At 46.6% G+C, this 26,572-nt stretch overlaps 1 protein-coding gene across 1 annotated transcript in view; it reads left to right on the top strand.

The window, feature by feature from the left end:
* Positions 1 to 5,860, top strand: part of EHD3 (EH domain containing 3) — a 34,542-nt gene extending 28,682 nt beyond the window's left edge. Inside the window, exons 5-6 of the mRNA XM_023217305.2 lie at positions 121 to 285; positions 2,585 to 5,860. Of these exons, the coding sequence (XP_023073073.1) occupies positions 121 to 285; positions 2,585 to 3,112 (693 nt within the window). The 3' untranslated portion in view covers positions 3,113 to 5,860. The remainder of the gene's footprint in view (positions 1 to 120; positions 286 to 2,584) is intronic.
* The last annotated feature ends 20,712 nt before the right edge of the window (positions 5,861 to 26,572 follow it).

Genomic DNA, 26,572 nt, shown 5'->3' on the forward strand with positions numbered 1-26,572 from the left:
AAGTAAGAGCAGGAGGAGGCAGGAGGGATGCAGGGGAAGAAATGGTGTGAGAGCCATCCTAGAAGGAAGGGACCATCCAGGGTCTTGATGTGAAGGCTTCTCTCTGGTCCTGTTTGTCAGGTCCACGCCTACATCATCAGCTCTCTGAAGAAGGAGATGCCCTCAGTGTTCGGGAAGGACAACAAGAAGAAGGAGCTGGTGAACAACCTGGCCGAAATCTATGGCCGGATCGAGCGGGAGCACCAGATCTCACCTGGGGACTTCCCCAACCTGAAGAGGATGCAGGTAGCGAGGGTCGGGGGCTCTAAGACAAGGGACAGTGTCCTGAGAGCTGGCTGAGCAGTCTGAGTTTGGAGGAGGCCACTCTTGGAGCCCCCCAAGGAGAACCCAGCCCAGAATCTGTAGGCAAGGCGGTGGCCCTGGATCTTCTCTCCCTGCTGGACTGTCACTGGCCCAACAGGGGCCATGTCTGGGCCTGGGGAGAAACACAGAGCCCACCGCCCCAGTGATGCAGGTGTGTTAGGTGATGTTGGGGGGGCTGACACCTCCAATTAATGACCTTCTCTAGTCACGGCCACCACAGGCTTGACATCCCCACCATCTCTGGTGCAGGGGGATGGGTCACCTGACCAAGGTTCTCCAGGCTCTTAAAGTGCTTGAGTTTACATTCGAGGTCCCCCTTATGAGCAACCTGGGACACAAGCTTCAGGGAGGCAGAAGTGCACACGGGAGCTCGTCATCTTTGGGTCACATTGCAGGTGCCTGTCTTGGGCCAGTGGCCATCACACGCGGTTTCTTACGGTTTTCCCCAGAGCACTCCTCAGAGGGAGGCATTTTGCATCTGCCTTTTTACAGAAGAAACTGAGGTCTCAGCATTTTCTGAGCGTAGCATTCACATAGGCCACAAGAAGAAAAGCTGGGAGCTGTGCCCAAAGGTCCAAGCAGGAAACCACACCACCACATTGACTGGATCCTCTGTGAGCCTCCATCTCCTCATCTGTAAACTGAAGCTACAAAATCACACCTTATACAGGTGTTGTGAGCATCAGTGAGATAATATTTGCAAAGCCCTTAGCACAAAGCCAGACAGACTATATGCCCTTAATATACAGTAGCAATCATTAGGTGGGCAGAGGGAGGTGGGTGCTGAGCACAAAGCACTTACCCTCTGTACAATGTTTGCAACTTCTGGGAAGTTTGTACAATGTTTGCAAAGTGCTGGGATTACAGGCATGAGCCACCATGCCCGGCCTATAAACTTTTTGACTTTTGTAGTAACAATTAGCTTGAAACATACGTTACATACACAAATATTTTCTTTATATCCTTCTTCTATAAGTTTTTTCTATTTAAAAAAAATATTTTTTACTTTTTTATTTTTGCGTATGCTAAAGACTAAGACAAACACCCACGCTAGCCTAGGCCTACACGGGGTCAACATCATCAGTTTCACTGTGTTCGCCTCCACATCTTGTCCCACTGGAAGGTCTTCAGAGACAGTAACACACATGGAGCTGTCATCTCTATAATAACAATACCTTCTTCTGGAATTCCTCCTGAAGGGCCTGCCCGGGGTTGTTTTACTGTTACCGTTTTTTTAAATAAGTAGAAAGAATATACTCTAAAATAACAGTACAAAGTACAGTATAGTAAATATTTACATAAACCGGTAACATAGTCATTATCATTATCCGGTATTAGGTACTCTGTGTAAATGTGTGTGCTAGATTTTTAAAGCACTGGCAGCGTGGTGGGTTTGTTTACACCAGCATCACCACAAACACATAATGTGTTGTGTTATGTACAGTGGCTACAATGTCACTAGGCAACAGGAATTTCCCAGCTCCCTTATTATCTTCTGGGACCCTCGTCGTATGTGTGGTCCCTCATTGACTGAAACATCGTAATGCAGCGCATGACTGTATTTTGAAAACTATCTTCAGGTGACTCCGATGAGCATCCTGATTAAGAACCATAATTTGGGGATGACCTTTGGCTTCTGTTATGATTTGGTTTTAGTAGCCTGTGTCCTGTTTTGTTTTTGTTTTTGTTTTCACTAAGTGGGGATAGAATGTGATTTTCCTACCTCAGAAGGGCGCTGGGGGAGTGACCAAGGTAATATAGTGCAGGCGTTTGCAGTGATTTTCAAGTACAGTGTAACCCTTATTAAAGTAGAGGCCCACATGACCCAGTCTCAGAGGTACAGCATTCAAGAGACAGATTCAATAGCCAAAACTGACTTAAAGAGAAATATAATGATTTCCTCTCTGGAATGACATTAAAGGGGATTGAAATAAATAGATCATGCCAATACTTGTTAAATTTCCCTTTCTTCCCCAGCCCCTACAACTCTTCTGCTCCCTCCTGAAAAATCCCATCATCAGCCCAGTGGGCCTTTATTCGCCTCCTCTCTCATACCTTCAATTACCACGTGATGTCCATCAGCTGAGCCTCTAGGTCACACATCTTTCACTGTAGAAAGGGGTCGGCTATGAACATTCTGGTGTTCATAGGAGGCACGTGACAAGTAGAGGGCTCTCCTTTCATTGTATCCTATCTTCATCTTCTCCCCTCCTCTTCCCAGGACCAGCTGCAGGCCCAGGACTTTAGCAAGTTCCAGCCGCTGAAGACCAAGCTGCTGGAGGTAGTGGATGACATGCTGGCCCACGACATTGCCCAGCTCATGGTGCTAGTGCGACAGGAGGAGTCACAGCGGCCCATCCAGATGGTGAAGGGTGGAGCGTTCGAGGGCACCCTGCATGGCCCCTTTGGGCATGGCTATGGGGAGGGGGCTGGAGAAGGTATTGATGATGCTGAGTGGGTGGTGGCCAGGGACAAGCCCATGTACGATGAGATCTTCTACACCCTGTCGCCGGTGGATGGCAAGATCACAGGCGCTAATGCCAAGAAGGAGATGGTGCGCTCCAAGCTGCCCAACAGTGTGCTGGGCAAGATCTGGAAGCTGGCCGACATTGACAAGGATGGCATGCTGGATGATGAGGAGTTTGCACTGGCCAACCACCTCATCAAAGTCAAGCTGGAGGGGCACGAGCTGCCCAACGAGCTGCCTGCCCACCTCCTGCCCCCATCCAAGAGGAAAGTTGCCGAGTGATGGGGGTGGGGGGACATTCAGATGGGCAGGTGTTAGAGGAGGAGATGGGAGCAGTGACTACACACACACACACACACACACACACGAACACACATGCACACACACATGCGCAGATCTTGACATAGATCTGTAGGTGAGAGAGGACTATGATGCCCACGTTTGCAGCTGATACTTGTTTGGGCACACCTCCAAGTTCTCGAGATTAGTAGAAGGACAAGAGCACTCCCAGGCCCCAGAGTCTAAGCCTGAGTCTTCATCCCGCTTCCCCCCTCACCGGCCACTCCCCAGGGATGAGACCTGAGGCAATTCACTTGCCCGCACAGATGGCCCACCCACCTCCAGATTCCCCAGTGCCTCCACATGTGGGCTCTGAGCAGATGGAAAAGACTTTTCGTTTAGTAGACAATTCACTTCTTTTTCTGTGCTTCCCATACCTGCTTTGGCTTCCTAATAAGAAATCCATTCAGGAGCTAGGAGATCTGAGGGCATGGGGGCAGCTGCAGGGAGGAGAGGTGAAAGAGGAAGCGTCTTCTAGAGACATTGGCCCAGGAGCTCTGTTCTTTCCTAATCTAAGCCTCTGTCTTCTTTGGCAAACCTTGCTTTGAACTCTGCCAGTGTTTCATTTTAAAGAATCCCAGAGTGGGAGAGAAAAGAGAAAAAATTTGATAGAAAGAGTGAGGAAACCGTCCTGTAGTCTCCTGGAAACCAGTCAAGGTGGTTTTAGTCCATAGATTTTGTTAGATGTTCTTTCCACCTGGCCTGTGATGTTTAGATATTCATACTTGACTCACATTTACCCGGCCCCTCCTGCGTGCCAGGAGCTATGTTAGGCACTTTATATACATTATTCTATGTGGCCCTCACTGATGTCCCAGGTAAGTATGCATTAGCCTTCCCATTTTGCAGATGAAGAGGCTGAGTAGCCTCAGAAGGGTTTAGGCGACCTTCTGAAACTTACAGAAGTCACATGTGATGGAGAGAGGATTTAAAGCCAGGGCCTCAGACCCTCACACGCTTCTCTGTGCTATGATGTGTGCAGGATCCCAGCATTGATACCCAGTGACAAACTATGGAGAACAACAAAGCATGCAGGACCCCGGCGGCCTCCCAGGACAGGCTGGCAAGGGAGGAGGGCTGGCCAGCACTTGGTGGGCTATCAGTCTGGCCATCTGTCGTGTCACAGAAGCAAACCGTGCCTTCTGGCTCTGCGCCCCATATTCCCAGCATCACAGACATCCAACAGCACCAGCAGGAGAGTGGGCTGGCCTGCTGGATGCTGTTTGTGCCTGTCCCTGCTCTGCCTCCCACCCAGTTGCCTGAATCATCCCAGCTCAGATGCAGCCACTGTCTCTTGTCAAGTGGGACCTCATGCTAATTCTCAAAAGGCTAACTTGAGAGGTCTGGGGCCTTGTTCCCTAGAGGGTACCCAGAGACTCTGCAGTGTCCTTGGCAAATCCCCACTGTACTCAATGCCCTACATCCTCCTCCGTGGTCTCTCCCTTGGCTTGCTTCATGGCCACTGAACCAGTCGCTTTGTATGCTATGTTCCTACTGTGATGGAAAACTAAATGAGTATAACTTATTTTATATCCACATTCAGATTATATAGAGAATATTCTATGTATCTATGATGTGCTTACTACTGCAGTGCATTGGTCATTAGTCTTCATGTTAATACAGTACATTTATTCTTTGGTACCTGCCTGGCCACAGAGCATCATTCAGTGGAGGCTGAGGGAGAGGGACTGGGTTCTTACTTGGGGTTCCTGGTGGAATCTTGGGCTGGAAAGGGCTCACTGGTGCCACCCAATGGCCAGCATCAACAACCAGCTTCCCAGTGGGCTGGAGTTTCTCTAGGCCCTGTGACCAACCCAGGCAAAGCTGGTGGAGCCACAGCTCCCTGACCCTCTGGAGTGAGGATGTTCCCCTAGCCCCTGGGCTTCCTTCTGCAAGCACACATTTCTCTTTCACATGAAATGAAGGACAGACAAAGGCCAAGCAAAGAGGTCTCTCCTGCTCTGGAGAAAGCCCTTGAGTGCCAAGTGCAGGTTAGGGACCATTTCTCAGCTCCACACCTTTCTTTGAGCTGAAGGAGAAATGGGAAGGAAATAGCAGAGGTAGGTGAAGTTCCCATCTTTTTATTTTATAGGAAAGGGAGATGTCTGTTATGCCCTTTCTTCACCGCCACTTGGACACACGTGTCACTTTCCTGCCCTTCTCCATACACTGCCTCTCTTCCCTCTCTTCTTCTTGAAGTCTCCACCCAGGAGAGATCTGCGAGGTGTGGGAATTCCATGTTTGCACAACTCCCATCTCCCTGGAAAGAGGAACTGATGTTTCAGGGGACAGATGTGGGTCACTTTCCCGGGCAGTGCCCTCTGGCCTTGCTGCCTTGGCTTCCTGACCCCTTTCAGGTTTCAGGGGCCTGGGAGATCTCATGCCTCAGCCCGGGAAACATTTAATAGGAAAGCAGAGACATGCCATGTCAGCCCCGCGGACAGGAATTTCTGGAGCACTTGTCCTGTTGTTCCTTGCCCCCACCTTACTCAGTCTGGGCCATGGAATCCATCCAATAAACACAGCAACACCCTGTGCTACTGACCAAGCAAAGCCTGCCCCTGGTACCAGAGAGCTAAATCGTGACCGAAGTGTGACACGAATGCAACTGAAACGTGGGTTAGTTGCTGAATGTATGCAAAGTTCCATGGACAAGAGTGAGGTCTGATACCAATAAAGTGAATGTATTCCGAAGCTAGCTTGGAGGAGGGGCACACAACGTCCTGCCTTTCAATGTGCCACTTCCCCTTTGGGGCAGAAAGCAGACACTTTTATAAGGTAAGGGAGCAAGTGAGCAAGGGTCTGCCTGATAGCATGGTGCCTTATCAACTGGACAGCTGAGTCGGGCCTTCCTGGGCAAAAATAAATTGTAAAAGTGGCCAAGTAGGCATACTTTAGACATACCCTCCTGGCGAATGAAAGTCCTGAGGCAGCCCCTGGAGGGCGGGAATTCCAAGGTAACTCCTGGAGGTGAAAGCTCAAGGAGGGCATGCTTTCGTCTACAAATTGGCAGTCAATTCTGGAGGACTATTTTGGAGCAGAGAGATGAACTTGCCCTGTAGGGAATGTCTAATGAAGAGGAGATGAAAGGTTATATTTGCATTTCCCTTTTTTTGAGACAGAGTCTCACTCTGTCGCACAGGCTGGAGTGCAGTGGTACGAGCTCGGCTCACTGCCACCTCTACCCCCCAGGTTCACACCATTCTGCCTCACCCTCTCAAGTAGCTGGGACTACAGGTACCCACCACCATGCCTGGCTAATTTTTTTGTTTGTTTGTTTGTTTGTTTACTTTTAGTAAAAACAGGGTTTCACCGTGTTGGCCAGGCTGGTCTTGAACTCCTGACCTCAAGTAATCTGCTCACCTCAGGCTCCCAAAGTGCTTGGATTACAGGCATAGGCGAGAGCCACTGCGCCAGCCTATATTTGCATTTCTAAAGGGCTACATAGGAAGTTGGGAATCCAGGAAATGGAGAAAAGAAGAGAGGGGGAAAAAGAAAACACCTCTTAGAAAAATGGGGTGCTCATTTACGTGAATATTTCCAGATGACACCACTGAACCATAGCAGGGCATGGGCCTTAGTTTGCAGAGTGATGAGAGGCTGCCCTGAGTCATCCCCACTTCCATTTGGTTCTAAAACCTGTATTTATGAGTTAACTCATCAGAATCTGCTGAATGACTTGAAGAGAATAGGCTTGTTTATTCTCCCTATGCGATGCTGACTGGAGTCTATACATCCTCAATCCTTTATTTAATTTGTCCATCCATTCATCCGTCCATCTTTCTTTCACTCAAAAGATGCTGAGCACCTCTTACAGAAAACATCCTGAGGGAGAATATAGAGATTCATTGCTTGAGTCATTCAAAAACAGTCAATCAAGTCCACCTGAGAGTAGAGACTATTCTCTATAGATCAAAGAGCTCAGAGCCTAGTAGGGGGAATGAGGCATTTACGCAAACATTGATAATACGGTGAGGGAACATGAAAGGGGGTGCTCAAGAAAGTCAAAAATGGCTTCAAACTGGGGAGAAGGTGGTCAGAGAAAGCCTGTGGCGGGGTGGGCACTGGAACTGAGAAACCACCTGGGGCCAACCTCTTGGGCCTGTTTTCTTCCTTCCTAATCTAAGGAAGACAGGCAGAATTTTTACATAAAACAACACAGAGCATTCTCAGCCCACTAAATCAAGACAGACTGAGAACCACTGAAGTATTTGTGGAAAAGCACGATTAGAATTTTGCCTCTGGGGACTATGCTGTTTTCTCATAAGCCATTTTCAAGTGAAAATTGTATCAGTATCTTTAAAGTTGAAATGTTAAGTTCCTGGAGGGAAAGAAAAATGGTGATGGAAGAACGTCAGTTATCCCGGCCTAGTGATGAGGACACTGGGGGCACGTCATGGGCACAGACTCCTAATTAGTGCTGTCTACCACAGGTCGGTTCTCCTGTCCTCTGGCTCATGGGAGGACTGTGCTTTCCTCCCTTTGAAGTAAGCAAGCTGTGTGACTTGCTTTAGCTCATGAAGTAGGTGTGTGAGCAACATGTCTCATCCTTGCAGAGACAAATGTGCAATTTGCCACGTTCTACTTTTCCTGCCTCTCCAGGAATGTGTGTGGGAGTGAGTGTGGAAATGGAGCCTAAGTCCTGGGTCATGCTAAAACCCCTTCCCAACCTACACTGGACAGATGCCTTGAATAAGACATAAACTCCATCATTTCACTGTTAAACCATTGATAGTCATAGAGCTGTTACCTGACATAGCCTATACGAGCAGACCTGGTAAGTCTTTCAATAGTTTAGCCCATGGCGCAAGTGAAAAGGAAAGAAAGTTCTTTGGAAATCAAGTTCCTGCCTTCTTAAGAACCGAGGTTGGCCAGGTGTGGTGGCTCACTCCTGTAATCCCAGCACTTTCAGAGGCCGAGGTGGGCGGACCATGAGTCAGGAACTCAAGACCAGTCTGGCCAATATGGTGAAACCCCATCTTTACTAAAAATACAAAAATTAGCCAGGCATGGTGGTGCATGCCTGTAGTCCCAGCTCCTCGGGAGGCTGAGGCAGAAGAATCGCTTGAACCTGAGAGGCGGAGGTTGCAGTGAGCCAAGATTGCACCACTGCACTCCAGCCCAGGCGACAGAGCGAAACTCCGTCTCAAAAAAAAAAAAAACTGAGGTCACTGGAAGCTGAAGGGGTGGGTGATTCACATAAACCCCTTCAGTATCTGAGTTTTATTCTGCAATATCCTAGCACCACCCTTCAATGTGACTTTTTACGTTGGAGAACTTTCCACTTACACTGTCAAATGCTAATAGGACTTGCCTTCTCTCTGCAGGAATGCAGGTACTGGGGATTGACTGGGTATTTGTCTGCCTAGGGTTACACAGGGAGGTATCCAGGTTGGAAAGAGGAAAACTACAATTCCCAGACTCCCTTGCAACCAGGTTCAGGATGTGATTTTAGGTACTGCCAACCACATATACTTGTGGGAGAATGTGCTGTAGCAGATCATGCCAGAGGTGGACCCAGCAGCGATACAGCTATAACAGCAGCTCCCTGGCTTCACAGCTTCTTATACTTGCTCAAGAAACTGGAAGTCTTGTGAGGTCGGAGAAACAATGGCAACACTGGTAGACAGTACCGTAAGCAACCATCCACCACTTTGTGTTTGCTCACCTGCGTATGGTGCCTGAGCACTGCTGCTATGTACAGATTGCACAGACGGGACCTGGGCTGCAGCAGGAGACGCTTCATGGAGGATGGGGTGTGTGTGTGTGTGTGTGTGTGTGTGTGTGTGTGTGTGTGTGTGTGTGCATATCTCTATGTGTGTTTGGTCAGGTTGGGATGCTACACAGAGGTGATTTTTGCAAGATAATTGAAGATAGGAGAGGACGTGGCAAGGTTTCAGAAAGAATGCAGCGGGGGAATTTTCAAAGCAAGAATCCCTTCCTAAGAATTAATTGGGATGAATATGTGCAAGTAAGATAGTTGAGGCTATAAAATAAGGACATGTCAGAAGCAGCAGTTCTATGTCCTTCCCTTAGAATTTCATGAAGTGTAGGGTAGGTGCCCTTCCCCACCCCAGGGCGCATCACTGAAATGTAGTGGTGGCAGCCATGACCTGAGGGCAGGTCAGCACAGAAAAACTCCACACAGAGAGACCGGTGCAGCAGGGGCACGGGCATCTGGTGACTGAGTTCGTCCATCAGAACAAGCCATGGGGCCTCTCTGTGCCTCTGTTTATTCTCTCCCCAAGAGGGGTCACTTCAGACATTTGGAGATATGAGGCAAATAGGAGATGGGAAAGTTCGCCAACAATGTAAACACTGTACATGAGAGAGTTTTGTTGCCATGTGCCAGAAGAGGCATGCTTCAGGGAAGAGGTGAGAATCCTATACATGGGAAGGAAGGAAAGAAGCCCTGTAAAAGCACAAAGGAAAAAGAGACTAGAAGAGATGTGGAGTTGGGGGATCCTGCCAAGGATCTGGGTGCAGCAGTGCTTACAGTGTTGAATATCTGGAAGGTGCCCAGGGACCTGGAGATGACCTGTGGGGAACCTGCAGCCCTAGCCTACTGTGGCCACTGCCACCTAGGTAAATGCATATCCCAAAGTCCCTGCCTGGCTTCCCAGCCATCATGATCTGGTGCTGACAGGGGCCATGGACACTCAAGGGGCACACACTGGGGTGGGTTTAGGTATAACATGGCATGACAGTCTAGTTACAATGCAGACCACCTGAGAACTCCAAGGCTGATAGCAGATCCTCCAGTGTGTTGAACGCATGACTCTAAATGCAAATGTTTCTCTTCATTTGCAAAGTGTCAGGATCACACTATGTTGTTAAGTTCCTTTTCTGACAGCCAGTGCTTTTTTATAGTATTTCTTAAACCTCCTTGAAGACAAGGAGCTAAGGCAGTGGCAAATGCAAGATCATTATGGAAAGGAGGGGACCCATCACTGCATCTCAGTCCCATCACAGGCCAGAATTAGGATTTGGTTCACCTTTGAAATCAAGCTTAGTGGCATCATGATAACATTGGTGAAATCTGACTTCAGTCCAGGTTTCCTTTCTCACAGGCCACCCCCTCCTGTTCTCCTGCCCATCCAGGCCCAGCTCAGGATGCCAGAGGATCACCCCTCCCCCCGACTGGCCAATTCTGTCTTCTCCAGGCCACTAATGCATGCACACGTGCACGTGCGCGCGTGTGCGCAGGCACACACACACACACACACAGTCTCTCTCTCTCTCTCTTTCTGTCTCTGTCTCTGTCTCTCCCTCTCTCACACACACTCTCTCCATTCCCATCACCCATGTCTGCTCCATCCTACAGGGCCGAGTTTTGCTATGGAACAGCTGGCTGATCTGAGGAATCAAGAGGCTGTATGTGTAACCGCGGGGTCAGATGCTGCAGATATGAGTCTAACAGGACCCTCTTAAGCCCAGTGAGAGGAGTTCCTGTTAGTCTGGCAAGGAAAGCAGCAAGAGAGGAGTGTCAGGCAGGTGTATGGACCTGACACCATGTGGGCACCTGCTTATATGCGGACTTCATCTCTGCTTCCTAAATGTCTCCACAGCTTTCTTGGCCATACAAGGCAATTCCCCTCATTCCAGAAAAGCCTAGTCTTCAGGAATATGCAATGGAATGAAAAGATATAACTCACTGAAAGGAACTCAGCTGGTGCTCCTTGCCCTGCGCAGGGTAACCATTCCAGCCTCAAGCAGCTGCAGCTTATCCTCTCGATACCCTGGTGCGTTCAAGAGCCACAGGAACTGAGGCCTGAGATAATGATAGCCTTGAACTCTTCAGCGACATTTCCTGGAATTTCTTGAGATGAAGAGAAAACAAGAAAACTAACTCTGAGCTATACAGCTCTTGACCAGATGTTACTCCTCAGCCCGGGGATTTACTTAATGTCTAGTTTGGAATCCTGGTTTAGTGGTCTGTGTAAAAGAAGTCCTCTTTATGCACCAAGGGTTTCAATCAGGCTAATGACTAGAAAATGACAAAAATCCTTAAGCTAGGATTCTCCAAAACCCAGTGCAAATATCTCCTTCAAGCAAATGTGACACCCCACTCCCACCATCCCTGCCATCTGCAAACCCCTAGAGCTTTGGAAATGCCACCTGCCTGATGCCACCTTATAGCACTGTCACTTGCACACTTGTTTAATTCCACCTATCTAGATAATTAGCTTGTTATGGGCACAGAATATGCTTTGCACAGAGCAGTACATAACTTACTACTTCCCCAAGTCCCCTATCAGGAGTAAAGGACTTATTTATCCAGCTGCTCCACTTCAAGCTATCTCCAGAAATTTCCCTCACCTGCAAAGATCTGCCTCCCCACTGCTTATGTCACACGCCCTTCCCAGGGGCAGCTGTACCCAATGACTGGTCAATAAGGGCATATGAAGGTATGGTCCCCTTGCCCCAACCTGGAACAGTTCTGAAGGGACATCCCAGCTTCAGAACTCCTTATGGGGTCAGCTGAGCCTTTGTGACTGCATTAGAGCCCAACTGTTCCCTCTGCCCAATCTTGCTTCTCTTCCTTCCCCTTTCCAAGTATAAAACCACAGGCACTCTCTAGTAAACGTTTTGCATGATGAACTCCATCTCAGAGTCTGCTTTCCAGGGAACATGACCTACAACAGTGTCTATGCTCAATAAATACTTGTGGGCATTAATGAACAATCAATTGCTCGATGACGAATCCAATCAGAGGATGGCCTGCTGGGGATTACTTAGCTGGCCATGTGAATAGGTGCAGTGGCCTTGCTAGAAAATACGTACCACATGGCACCAGATCCTTGGCAGGCCACTTTGAATCACTGGGAGAAGATGGAGCCATGGAATGTGCAGGACTTCTCCTGTGAACGTGGCCCCAAAGTTACCCCTTGGACAGCTCCAGCCAGCTTCTCTTACAGAATGAGGAGAAGGACCACAGGGCTCATTCCGTGCAGAATGATACCATTGCTCAGACTGTTCCATCCGTAGTTTCTTATTTTCTTAGAAAAGCAAATCTCTCCTGTTATAGGACATGCCACAGCTCAGAGAGACAGAAGGCATCCTTTCCTGGAGTGCAGCTCCAACCCCAGCTTTACATAAAGCGAGCATTCAAGGGAGGGACTTCCTTAGAAATGAAATTGATGAAGATACTGCCCATAAGCAGCAGCCCAGAACAACTGCATATAAAAACTGAGACTTTCTAACATTCAATCTAAAAGCCCCAATGATAAGGATGAGATATTTTCAATTAGAGACTTGTAGGACACAAAAGATCAGTGGATGACAAAGAACGATGACAACAACAGACCTGAGGGGGTCAGGATACCCACAGCTGGTTTCAAAATCAAAGCGACCACGGATTGGCAGCAGGCCTGGAACACTGCTGGTGATACGAGTCGGAGAGCAGTGCGGTTTCCATGACCAGTTGTCAGTGTCTTTCCTGGCACAGACCCCGGGAACTGAGGCGCATTCACCTTAAGATTACAGTTTCACCAGTTCCTCAGTAAAGAGGAGTCAAATTTAATCTCAAGCCTATATTGTGTCTTATATCTAGTTTGTTATATACATAAAAACATGCTGTAAATTGTTAATAGTTTAGTAAACCATGAAGATCTTATTCCATATTCTCAATCATCTTTACCATCTTTGAAAGGCCTTGGGGAAAAAGAATTATCTGAAGATACTTTTAAACGAATAACAACCTGGCCATAGTGACTTCCAATTGGTCTTCGTGGTGAGGATCCTAGAGGTTGGAGTTTTAAGCAACACCCCTCATAGAATATGCCTTTGGAAGTCTGTTCCTGATTGTGTATGGTCTAGGCTACAAGACCTCAGGATCTGGGGCCTGAACATTGTGCCCCCAAATCTCAGACACTCACTGATGAAGTTCTGTCTCCTTGTGACTATCCCTGGCCACTCACATGTTTGGACCAATTACTTCTGGATGCAGTATCTTCCAGCAGTGACTGTCTAGTCGTTCTAATACTATGCCTTTGAAACGTGCACAAAGAATTGCACCTGAAAAGCAGTGAGAGTCATCATTATGTGTCAAAACCCATAGAACGTACAACACTAAGAGTGAACCCCAGTGTAAACTATGGCTTCAGGTGACAATGATGTGTCAGTGTAGATTCTATTGTAACAAATGTGCTTTCTGGAGCGAGAGGTTGATAATGAGGAAAGTTGTGTGGGGCGGGGTACAAGGGATATATGGGAACTCCCTGTACTTTCTGTTCAACTTTGCTGTGAACCTAAAATTGCTTTAAAAATTAATGTTTCTTGGCCAGGCATGGCGGTTCACGCCTGTAATCCCAGCGATTTGGGAGGCCGAGGCAGGTGGATCACCTGAGGTCAGGAATTCCAGACCAGCCTGGCCAACATGGTGAAACCCCGTCTCCACTAAAAATGCAAAAAATTAGCCAGGCATGGTGACATGCTGTAATCTCAGCTACTCAGGAGGCTGGGGCAGGAGAATTGCTGGAACCCAGGAGGCACAGGTTGCAGTGAGCTGAAATCATGCCATTGCACTCCAGCCTAGGCCGACAACAGCAAGACTCAGTCTCAAAAAAAAACTTTTTAAAATTATGTTTATTAATTTAAAAAAGAAAGATATCATGGTCTTCTCTGTCTGTACAGGTGGACTTCAATATCTAATACAGTCTGGTATGAGCTCTGGGTCACTGGAATTGGGTACCCTGGCTCCTTCTTTCCCATCAAAATAAAATTAAAAAATAACAAAATCAATGACTGCTGGATATTATGGTGAGAGTTTTGTGTTTTGAGCTGGGGTTTGGGGTGTGATTATTTGATTAATTATCTGCTCATCTGGGGAGCACTTGGTTTCCTTGTCCTGTGAGCCCCTTCTCGCACCCCATGTCAGTTCTCTTGTTGAGAACTACCTTCCATCATGGGTAAGTTTCGAGATCATCATGTCCTACCATTTCCCTTTGTTGTTGGTCTCATTCAATCCATATATGGAAAAAAATAACCCAGGATGACTTATTGTGGAAAGAAAGGGAGATAAGTCACGAGAAGGGAAAGATTTTTTTTTCTTCGAAGTTCAGGAAATGCAACTCTTTAGATAAGTTTTTTGTTGTTGTTGTTTTTGCTTTTTTAATGAACACCTTAATTTTCTTCCAATGCAAAAATAAAATTTCCCTTGAAAGTCAAATGTATCATTCATGTGGCCCAAACCACAGTCACTTTTTTTTAAGATAAAAAGGGCATATTTGTGATGAGGGAAAGATGATTAGTTTCAGTCCACCCTACCATCACTGTGAGCATTAATTAAGCAAGGATAAAAAGCAAAATAATCTTTCCAGTGCCCTTCCTCTGACTCTTCCCGCTGCCTGCAGTGGTTTCGTACAAAGTTATTTCAGTTATTGTAGTTTCTGGCCCTAATCCAGCTTTTTTTTTTTTTGGCCAAAGTACTGGGAACACTGCAGTGTCTACAGGGCTTCAGCATCCACAAGCGTGTGTGTGTGTGTGTGTGAGAGAGAGAAAGAGAGAGAGAAGCCATGTGCCCCTGTATGTGTGTGCTTGCTTATGTGTTAACTGTTTTTTTCCATTTCTTTAGCAGTGCAACGGTTTTAAAGAGCATCTGAGAACGACTTTGCAAATCACACCTTACCACAACCTTCCTATCCTGTTTCTATTGAGCAATTCCAGCTTTGGAAAGAAGACATTGAAAAGTGCCTCTATTGGAGCAATTCAAAGATTCCGGGACAATGTTTGCATAATATTAAACAGTCCTCTCTCAAGGCCACCAAGCCCATTACCAGTGCCTCTGCAGCATATCACCTGGGCAAGTTATTGAACCCTTCTTTGAACCGCATCTGTAAAATACAGGCAGTTAAACCCACTGTCACAGGGTTCACATGAGAATAAAGTGAAACAATGTCTGTAATGGACCTAGCATAGACGAGGTGCTCAGTACATTACAATTGCCTTCCTCCCTTTCACCCCTTTGCAGTGCTTGGGCAAAGGCATGGCACTATCCCCTTTCCTCCTGATGCTGTCTGCCAACAACCTCCAGCAGAAGGTAGGCAGGACACGAGCCCACTCTAATTGGTAGCACATTCCCCTCTTTTCAGCCCTGTCACAAGTCCACAGTGACCTCTCCCTTTCCTGAACTTGATATACCCACCAATGCAACTGAGCGCTTATTAAGGGTTCAAGTGTCTTTCTTTCGTCTGCCAACAAGGCTGTAAGCTAACAGAGGGCAACCTTATGTTTCCTATTCCTGTCGTTTCCTCCCAACTGCCTAGACTAATCGTAGGCGATCTGCTGGTGTTTGGCGCTGGATGTGTCAGCACAGGCCCAGCAAGTGGAGTCCTAAGGGCAGCAACCTAAGAAGCCTCCAGCCTTGCCCGGCTGTGCTGGTCACACACCAGAGCTGGTGAGTCTGAGATTTGGCCTTGCAACCACGGGAGAGTCCTCCAACCTTCCCAACACCCCAAGTCCCCTCTCCCTGCTGAAGCTGAGTCATGCAAATGGCGACAAAGACAACCCTTGAAAGGCAAGAGTGTGCCTGATGTCAACAGTTCATATGGGGCTCCCCCATGCTTAATGGACACTCAGAGACCTCACAAAACCTCAACTTCTGTTACCATCACTTACTCCAGAGCATGGTGAAATGTACCTCCTTGAATACTGAAACCTTCTATTTTGCTTTCCTGAACTCTTTGTATTACTGGGACAACATTACACCAACAATTTGAGAGGTTTCTTTCAACACGTTCCAGCTACCCGGGAGGGTGAGGTGAGAGGATTGTTTGAGCCCAGTTCCAGCTACACTGGAGGGTGAGATGAGAGACTGTTTGAGCCCAGAAGTCTGAGGTTACAGTGTGCTGGGATCATGCCACAGCACTCCAGCCTGGGCAACAGTGTGAGGCCCTCCAAGTTAACAATGAGTTAACATAAATATTTGTTGGATGGATGAATAAATGAATGAATGAATATGGGATTGCTCAGATCAGTCAGACCTGTGGAGAACCTTAACATCAGTCAGTGCTAACAATGTGGTTATAAAACCAAGCCAAGCAGTCACAAGATCAAGAGCCCATGGTGGTGGAAATTTGAAGTGACTCAGTCAGTGGGCATGAAGAGAGGCAAAGTGCTGGGACACCAGGTATGAAGCACCAGCCATAGAGGGGCTTGACAATGGAGAAAACACCATCACCAGTGAGAAACCTCTTGTGTCAGGAGGTAGAATCATCCAGAAGAAAATGCTTATTTTATAAAGTCAGTAGGTCTATTTTGGAAGCCCAAATCTACCATGTAGTAGCCTTGGTTGATTAAATATCAGGTATTTTTTTAACCTATAAAATAAAGGTAATATCACCAGAATTTGCATGAGTATTAAAGTTACTAATGATTGCTATCATGTGTTAAGTACTTAATATATACCAGGTGAAGTCCTTCACATGCACTTCATTTGGACACCAGAACAACCCTCTAAAGTCAGCACTATTATTATAACTCCCATTTTACAGAAAAGAAACTTAAAGGGTAATGCTGAGATGAGGTGCAAGAGATGAAGTTACTTGCCCAAGGTTGCCATCCAGTAAATGGCAGATCTAGGATTAGCAATAAGAAGTCTTTTCTGTAATCCCAGTACTTTGGGAGGCCGAGACGGGCGGATCACGAGGTCAGGAGATCGAGACCATCCTGGCTAACACGGTGAAACCCCGTCTCTACTAAAAATACAAAAAACTAGCCAGGCGAGGTGGCGGGCGCCTGTAGTCCCAGCTACTCGGGAGGCTGAGGCAGGAGAATGGCGTAAACCCGGGAGGCGGAGCTTGCAGTGAGCTGAGATCCGGCCACTGCACTCCAGCTCGGGCGACAGAGCAAGACTCCGTCTCAAAAAAAAAAAAAAAAAAAAAAAAAAAAAAAGAAGTCTTTTCGAGAGCCGTTGCTCTTGTGTATATCTTGTTCTTTCATCTCTAATGAAGACTTTTTAAGGATAGGGATGTATGTTTTACTGACTTTATATTCAACTCTAAAGCCTATAAATCATGCCTCAAAAAAATGCTAAAGAAGGGAAGGAAGAAATTGGTTTTTTTGTTTTTGTTTTTGTTTTTTTGAGATGGAGTTTCACTCTTGTTGCCCAGGCTGGAGTGCAGTGGCTCAATCTTGGCTCACTGCAACCTCTGCCTCCCGGGTTCAAGTGATTCTCCTGCCTTGGCCTCCCAAATAGCTGGAATTACAGGCATGTACTACCAGGCCTAGCTAATTTTCTATTTTTAGTAGAGATAGGGCTTCTCCATATTGGTCAGGCTGGTCTCGAACTCCCGACCTCAGGTGATCCACCCGAGAAATTTGTTTTAAAAAAAGGAGCCAAGGGCACAAAATCTTTAGGGAAATAATAAAAATCTGGACTATATAAAATATGAGATTTTTTTACATGCAACTCCACCAGAGACCAGAAGAATAAACAAATTATTCTTCACAGTCCTTTCTAGACATGTGACACTGAATACTAAAAACAGCTTAAATATTCAAGCTGTTGACCTTGTTTGTGTCTGAAATTACGTGTGATCTATCTGTTCATTAGTTGCTTGTCATCATGGGCTCACTATCATGCCACACTCTGCCCCTTAATTGCAATGGAAAGATGAATGAATCTGTGATGAGTGAAAAGATTTTCATCAGCTAGAAGATTTTTTTTTCCCCACATTAACGATGTTGCCAGGACTTTACTAGTTGGTTCTTATCTGTTCCCATCAAGGTCATAACTGCTCTGTGATGACCTATGTGATTAGGAACTTGTTGATCACCTACTGGGGGATAAAGGTTGCACAAAATCGGGTGAGGAGAAGACCCTTCTCAACCCAACGTAAGGCCAGGAAGACTTCTCTCAAGTCAAAATGTGGATATTTCCAAAAGTTGAATAGTGAATTCTTGCGTAAGGTATAGCCAGATTTACCACTGTGCCCTTCAGTGGAAATACTCCTTTCCCAGGTTAGATCATGTGTCCTCCTGAAAATTTACTTCCGATTCCAGCTATACCTCAAAAGTTGTGCACTCAAACCAAGGGTGGCCAACTCTTTTAAAAACCTGTTAAAGTAAAACCTCTTTAGTTGGAGCACATACTATCTGGTTCACTCCATCTCTATTCTAGCTGCCTAACAGGATGCATTGCCACCTGACTCTTGTAGGCTTTTGCTACAGGAAAAAATCAGTGAAAGCACAGGCCCAAGACCTGGACCTTGAGGGGTGTCCCAAATGGACAGAGATAGCACAGACAGGTTTACTCCCTAGATCTGAGACAGAGAAATAGCAGCTTTAGAGATGGAAGGAGAAAATGTGGTCCCAGAACCCAGTGGTGCTAAATGCAATGGAACCATTATCAAGATTGAGGGCAAGAGAAGTTTGATAGGAGAAGGTTCAGGAGTCCTCTAGAAGGTGAAGGACATAGTGAGAGCATGGACTATATTTGGAAGAAGTTTAGGAGTCCATAGAAGAAAAAGAATGAATAGGAGCTCAAGGGAAGCAGAATTGGTTAACAAAGAGGTGACATGGGAATGTTCACAGGTTAAGAAGGAGTGGTGGAGGAAAAGACCTTTAAGGTGACCAGCTGTCCTAGTTTGCTCATATTGGGGGTTTCCTGGGTCATGGGACTTTCAGTGCTTGTGTCAGAGGCATGTGAACCAGAGCAACTCCATGTTAAATTGGAGCTGGGTAAAATCAGGCTGAAACCTACTGGGCTACATTCCCAGACAGTGAAGGCATTCTAAGTCACAGGATGAGATAGGAGGTCAGCACAAAATACAGGTCATAAAGACCTTGCTAATAAAACAGCTTGCAGTAAAGGAGCCAGCCAAAACCCACCAAAACCAAGATGGCGATCAGAGTGACCTCTGGTCGTCCTCACTGCTACACTCCTGCCAGTGTCATGACAGTTCACAAATGCCATGGCGATGTCAGTAAGTTGTCCTATGTGGTCTAAAAAGGGGAAGCATGAATAATCCACCCATTGTTTAGCATATCATCAAAAAATAACTGTGAAAATGAGCAACCAGCAGCCCTCGGGCCTGCTCTGTCTATGGAGTAGTCATTCTTTTATTCCTTTAATTTCTTAATAAACTCGCTTTCACTTTGCACTGAGGACTTGCCCTGAATTCTTTCTTGCACGAGATCCAAGAACCCTCTCTTGGGGTCTGGATCGGAACCCCTTTCCGGCGACACTTAAACCAGTAAAGTCCCAGGCAAACTGCAATGAGTGAGTCATCGCTACAAAACACAAAGGGGACAGGGAGAGGATGGAGTGAGATAATTACAGGATCCTGGAGAAGGTAGAAAGGTTAACCTGGGAAAGGAAGACAGATATTTTTATACACCAATTTTTATGATACTGAGAAGTAATATCTTCTCACGCAAAGGACAGATAGGTTTATAAATCACAGAAACACATTCTCAGTAGCTCAATTAGCTTGGTGCAAGATTAAACTCTTGGTCTCTCTCTGCTGTGTAGAGCCTTCTGATCACTGACCTTCAGCTCTCTGTCCTCCAGCTTAGGTCAGGCTGTCACTCTGTTAGACCTCAGCCCTGACAAATAGTTTGTAAAGCTACAGGCTGGTCTTCTGCTTTGGCTCAAAACACTTTCCCAGATGCTACAAAATCTCCTAGAGCCTACTCACAGAAATTCCCAGAACTTGCCTCTCCTCCAAGGTCCTCCCAAGCATCTACTAACTGTGTTTCTTACTCTTCCTAACAGGTACCAGTGTTAGTACATTCATTACCACCAATTCACAGTTGGCTGCCAGCTCCTGACAATGCGCTTTTCTAAAACCTCAAGACCTCAAGAGGGCTCCCCAGGCCTTGGGAGGAAGCACTCATGTCTGCAGTATGTGCCATTGTGTGCCCCATCTTTCTCCCTGTTAGATGTGAGTTCTAAATTTATTTTCAAAGAATCAATATGTCAGTATGTTTAATTCTTTGCCTTCTACTTTTAAATTTAACTTTCTTGTAAAGCAACCTTTTTCGATTACCTGCTCCACCCTAACTCATTCCCATTACCTGCTCCACCCTGACTTGTTCTGATTACCTGCTCTGTCATAACCATTTTTCCTGCCAAACCACTCACCCCGTTACTGTCTTTAAATTAGCCAATCAGAATTAGTTTACCCTGTGTGGTCTAACCCTAGCCAATAGGGGAACGACACAGCAACAGGGGCCACGTGGGTCAGGGATAAGAACCCCTTCCCCTCCCTTGTCCAAGTGTACACTCACCATTGCGCCATCTGTAAGGGTGCACCCTTCTATAGAAGTAACTTGCCTTGCTGAGAATTAAAAAGAGAATTTTGTATTCGAGTGCTATTTCTTTTGTGGCACCAAAACTTTATTTATAACATCCCCTCCCACCCAGCCACTTCCCAGTAGAGCCCATATTCTCAAATCCCTTTGACGCCTCATCCTACCCAGCCTCCCCCCATCCTGGAGCCACTTTTTGTAACAGTGATTTCTCAGGAGAAGTGTTGAGGCACACAATTTCTTTTTAGTACATCTTTTCTCAGAGTTTAGGAAATTCTCCAAACCTAAAATGCCTCGCCCCTTTCAGTAAGGAGGTAGAAACAAACAGGCATCTTGAAAAGATAAAATCAGAAGACCAGTGGTTGGCTCCTGGCACTGCTGCTATTAGCCCCGTGACTCTGAGTAGGTAACTGGAGAACTCTGAATCTCCATTCCCTCATCTATAAAACGGGCATTGTTGTGATCTGAATGTTTCTGTCCCCCCAGATTTATATGTTGAAACCTAACCACCAATGTGATGGTATTAGGAGGTGGGGCCTTTGGGAGGTGATTAGGCCGTAAGGGTGGAGCCCTCACTAATGGGATTGGTGTTCTTGTAACAGAGGCCCAGAGAGCTGCCTGGCGCCTTCCACCATGTGAGGACTATAAGCCAGGAAATGAGCCTTCGCCAGGCACTGAATATGCCAGCGTCTTGGACTGTCTTGGACTACCCAGTCTCCAGAAATGTGAGAAATAAATTTATGTTATTATAAACCATCCAGTCTATGGTATTTTGTTATAGCAAGCCAAATGGACTACTGAGAGACAGGACTAGCTGGTTTTCCTAGGCCAACTAAGAATTCCTAAGCTTAGCTGGGGAAGGTGACCACACCCACCTTTAAATACGGGGCTTGTAACTCAGCTCACACCCGGCCAATCAGGTAGCAAAGAGAGCTCACTAAAATACCAGTTAGGCTAAAAGCAGGAGGTAAAGAAATAGTCAATCATCTATCCCCTGAGAGCACAGGGGGAGGGACAATGATCAGGATGTATAAACCCAGGCATTCGAGACGGTGGTGGCAACCCCCTTTGGGTCCCCTCCCATTGTATGAGAACTCTATTTTTACTCTATTAAATCTTGCAGCTGCACACTATTCTGGTCCGTGTTTGTTCCGGCTCAAGCTGAGCTTTCGCTCGCCGTCCACCACTGCAGATGGCCACCCTTGCAGACCCGCCGCTAACTTCCACCCCTCCAAATGCAGCAGGGTGTCTGCTGTGCTTCTGTTCCAGAAGGGCACCCATTGCTGCTCCTGATCAGGCTAGAGACTCGCCATTGTTCTTGTGCGGCTAAGTGCCCAGGTTTGTCCTAATCGAGCTGAACACTAGTCTCTGGGTTCCACAGTTCTCTTCCGTGACCCACGGCTTCTAATAGAGCTATAACACTCACCACATGGCGCAAGGTTCTATTCCTTGGAACCCGTGAGGCCAAGAACCCCAGGTCAGAGAACAAAAGGCTTGCTGCCATCTTGGGAGCTCTAAGAACAAAGACCCACCGGTAACATTATGACAGATATATAATGTGTATCTCCAAGTGTTAGCCTACTTATCAAATTAGAAGGGCTAAATAAAAACAGACTGTCAATTCTCAGGCCCATTCTAAGAATTCTTATGTCCATTCTATAAGTAAGTTAGCAGCACCAAAAGTAACAATGAGGTGGGGTAAAGTGGCTCACAACTAGCACTTTGGGAGGCCAAGGTGGGAGGACAGCTTGAGGCCAGGAGTTTGAGACTAGCCTGGACAACATAGCAAGATCCTATCTTTACAAAATTTTAAAAAATAGCAAGGCATGGTGGTGCACACCTGCATTTCCAGCTACACAGGAGGGTGAGGTGAGAGGATGGTTTGAGCCCAGAAGACTGAGGTTACAGTATGCTGTGGTCATGCCGCTGCACTCCAGCCTGGGCAACAGCATGAGGCCCTGCAAGTTAATAATGAGTTAACATAAATATTTGTTGGATGGATGAATAAATGAATGAATGAATATGGAATTGCTCAGATCAGTCAGACCCGTGGAGAACCTTAACATCAGTCAGTGCTAACAATGTGGTTATAAAACCAGGCCAAGCAGTCACAAGTTCAAGAGCCCATGGTGGTGGAAATTTGAAGTGACTCAGTCAGTGGACACAAAGAGAGGCAACATGTCAGGTCACCAGGTAGGAAGCACCAGCCATAGAGGGGGCTTGACAATGGAGAAAACACCGTCGCCAGTGACAAACCTCTTGAATAGGAAGCAAAGGCCAGGGTGAAGGGGCATGGTAAGCATCCTAGAATCACATACACAGGGGTTGTTGGCACCAGAAGAGGACACTTGAACCATTTTGTCTGAAGATTCAAACTCAAATGGAAACATGTAAAGTAGATGGCTCTAAGCCAACGAGCCACGCTGGACTGGTAGTGAGCAGGAGATCGCTTGCCCTGGTAGATAAAGGCATTCAAAAATCAGCTACAGACAAAATCTTTTTCCAGCCAAACAAAATAAAGATGAAGAAACCGGTTCAGAAGTACAAGTGCCTGCAGTTAATGACAGCCCTGTTATTGGAACCTAGGTCTTCTGACTCCTAAGCAAGACATTGTCAAGACAATGAGGGAGGAAGGAGGGTTTGTGGAGGAACCAGCTCCAACACAGATCGGCCCTTGAGCCTCAGCTGCAGGTGGGCTTCTGAGCACTTTCAAAACCAGCTTTGTTCTAATGCAGATTCCGAACGAGGGAATCTTTTTTTTTTTTTTTGAGATGGAGTTTCACTCCTGTTACCCAGGCTGGAGTGCAATGGTGCTATCTCGGCTCACTGCAACCTCCACCTCCAGGGTTCAAGTGATTCTCCTGCCTCAGCCTCCCTAGTAGTTGGGATTACAGCTTTTTTTTTTTTTTTTTTTTTTTTGTAGTTTTAGTAGAGACAGGGTTTCACTCTGTTGGCCAGGCTGGTCTCGAACTCCTGACCTCAGGCAATCCACCCACCTCGGCCTCCCAAAGTGCTGAGATTACAGACGTGAGCCACCACGCCCGGCTAGGAATCTTATAAAAAGGAATGGGAGATGAAAGCCCAAAGTTGTGGAACCAAAAGAAGGATGTAACTCTCAATAGGTAATCAGAAAGAGAGAGACAGAGAGAAAGAGAGAGACTAGCTCTCAGTGACACCCAACAATCAGTCCCTCAGCATTTTTGTGAAATTTGTCATCTCCAGTATGGTGAACACTAAAAATAATCAGAAGACCGCATGGGAACAGGAGCAAGGAGGCCTAGCCACAGGACACTGCAGCCAACAGATCCCACACTTTCATCCTTTCATCCAGAGTCTGTTTCTCAAGTGCCTGCTGTATTCCATGCACTCTGCCCGGTGTTGGGGACACAGTGGGGAGCAAAGCTGGCCTGGCCTGGGCCTCAGGGTCACTCAGAGTCTATTGAAAACACATTTCCTAAATACAAACCTGCACATTGTGCACATGTACCCTAGAACATAAAGTATAATTTACAAAAAACAAAAAAACACATTTCCTCTCGGCTCCACCCTTAAGTCCTTATGTGACTTTGACCCAGTTGCTTAACATCAGTGAACTTCAGTTTCCACATTTGTGAGATGGAGAAAATAGTATCTGTAGTGAGAGAACGTAACACGACCTACATAAAGTGTCTATCACAACAGCTTCTCCTCTACGTTCTGTTACCTAGGATTTCATATAAAGTAATGCATTCTAAAGAATGAAGCTTTTCAAACCTGAAATGGAGCATCTTAACTTCGTCTGAATTTGCTACTCCCTATTCCAGGACAAGACAAAAACAGGACCATAACTTATGAGTGGAGACAATGAATATGTTATCCATAGAAATGTACATTTCAAGATAATGCAAATCCTGCTTCCCAGGGTCCAGCATATACCTCCCTCTCTCACCCTGTGGGCCAAGGAAGGGCTGGCGCCATCTTGGACCATAAATCATTGCAAAACAGTTCCTGGAGGGCACAAACCCCCAGGGCAGAACCTTCCACATAGCTAAAGAATTTCCTGCCAAAACAGATAAGAATTTCCTGTTTTGCTTTTCATTATTACTTTAAATAATCCCATTCAGAGTCTTGAAGGAGGATGGTGAGCAACAGGGGCTGGAAGGCATGTCAACATCTTTTCTAGATAAACTCAGGATGATAGTAGTGGCTTTGGAAATGGCTAGTTGAGACCTGGTCAGAATACGCAAAATGACTGGTGGAAACTGAGTCTTCTCCAGAAGGAACAGTTGATGTCAGCTTCGTTATTCTACAGACCCTGAACCTCAGGGTCGGGGATTTCCATCCCTGTCCAGTGGAGACAGGGGCTTCTTCAGTCACCCACCCACAGCAAGCACTTGGAGTCAGAGCTGATAAGTCCATCACCTCCTTTTGACTCTTCTCTCCGTCTCTCAGAAGCCATCAGCCTCAGCATGGAGAACAGGTGACCTGAAAATGACCCTTTAGAGAGATGAACAGCTGATGAGCCAGGTCTCCTTTGGCACTGGACTTTACCCATGCCTTTCACCATGATCCCAGGCCAGAGTGTCCTCTTGTCATGGCCTTTGAGTTAAGGAGCGAGCACCACAGGCTCTCTGTCTACTAGAGGGGCAGAGATACCTTTTCCTTGCCCAAGAAAGCCCCCTTAGAAAAACGCAAGGCTGGGCGCGGTGGCTCAAGCCTGTAATCCCAGCACTTTGGGAGGCCGAGATGGGCGGATCATGAGGTCAGGCGATCAAGACCATCCTGGCTAACACGGTGAAACCCCGTCTCTACTAAAAAATACAAAAAACTAGCCGGGTGAGGTGGCGGGCGCCTGTAGTCCCAGCTACTCGGGAGGCTGAGGCAGGAGAATGGCGTGAACCCAGGAGGCGGAGCTTGCAGTGAGCTGAGATCCGGCCACTACACTCCAGCCCGGGTGACAGAGTGAGACTCCGTCTCAAAAAAAAAAAAAAAAAGAAAAACGCAAGTCAAGGCAGTTTTAGGCAACTCCCAAAAAAAATCACCCCTGCTCCTTTGGGATGCTAAGGCCACTGCATGTATCTTTGTGTGCTCAGAAAACATTGGCTGGACAACTCAAAGATCCTCTCATAGTCTTGTTCCTGGACCAAACTGAGAGGCTGGCTGCTTATTCATTATTCTTCTAATAACAATGAGATACAGATGAACTGGGAGAAAAAGGAGTTTTTATTTCTGTAACTGGTTATAGGAAGAAGGCTGGAAATTCTCCTTAGACCAACTCAAAATTAAAAGTTTTCCAGAGCTTATATACCTTCTAAGTTATACATCTACATGTAAGTGTGCATTCATCTAAACACATAAGTGATTAAATTCTTTTAATACATAACTGAGGTCTGAGTCTTGAAGACCTTTCTCTGGAGCCTCAGTAAATGTACTTAATCTAAATAGGTCCAGGACTTGTCTCCTGCTAAATCATGCATGTTTGGAGAGTTCCTTCTGACTCCCCATAAATGTGTTTGTGGAGGCCTGGGGAGTTTCTTCAGACCCCCAATAAAACTTGTTTAATCCTAAGAGGGTCCCGTTAAGAATTCCTTCATTATCTTGTCATCCTTCAAGGCCCAGGAAAGGCCTAGGCAAAATTCTTGATGGGCTTTTGTTACATTCTAACCTTTGTAATAGGGCACTGACTCTTCCAGATTTTAATATCTAACTTCACCAGTCAGTCAGTGCTGAAACAGTTGTGATGGAGGCCTGCCTTAGTGAGGCCTGGCCTGCCAAAGTCTCCCTAGTGGTTTGGGGGACACTGGCTTGAATTTCATATCCAGAAGGACTGCTTCAACCCAACTGCACACTCCAGCAACTCGTTCTCCTCTTCTCCACATTCCCATGAAGAGAGGAGGCAATGAAGAGACTCACTGGTCACCTTGAGAACTCAGCACTTCTCACCACACCCCCTCATTCTGACTCCCTGCTTTCTGTAGATGACACTCCGTTTTTCCAGGCATGGGGGCTCAAATCTTCCAGCTTGTCTTCATTCTTCCCTCTTCCTCTTTAGATAACATCAACTGGTCACCAAATTGAGGCCACATGTCAATGGTGCCAAGACCTGTGCTAGGTTCTTTCCCATGTGATTACTCTTGCATTTGTTCTATTTCCCCTGCTGCTCCTGTCCTA

Source organism: Piliocolobus tephrosceles, chromosome 15 (assembly GCF_002776525.5).
Source record: "Piliocolobus tephrosceles isolate RC106 chromosome 15, ASM277652v3, whole genome shotgun sequence".
Classification (NCBI taxonomy): domain Eukaryota; kingdom Metazoa; phylum Chordata; class Mammalia; order Primates; family Cercopithecidae; genus Piliocolobus; species Piliocolobus tephrosceles.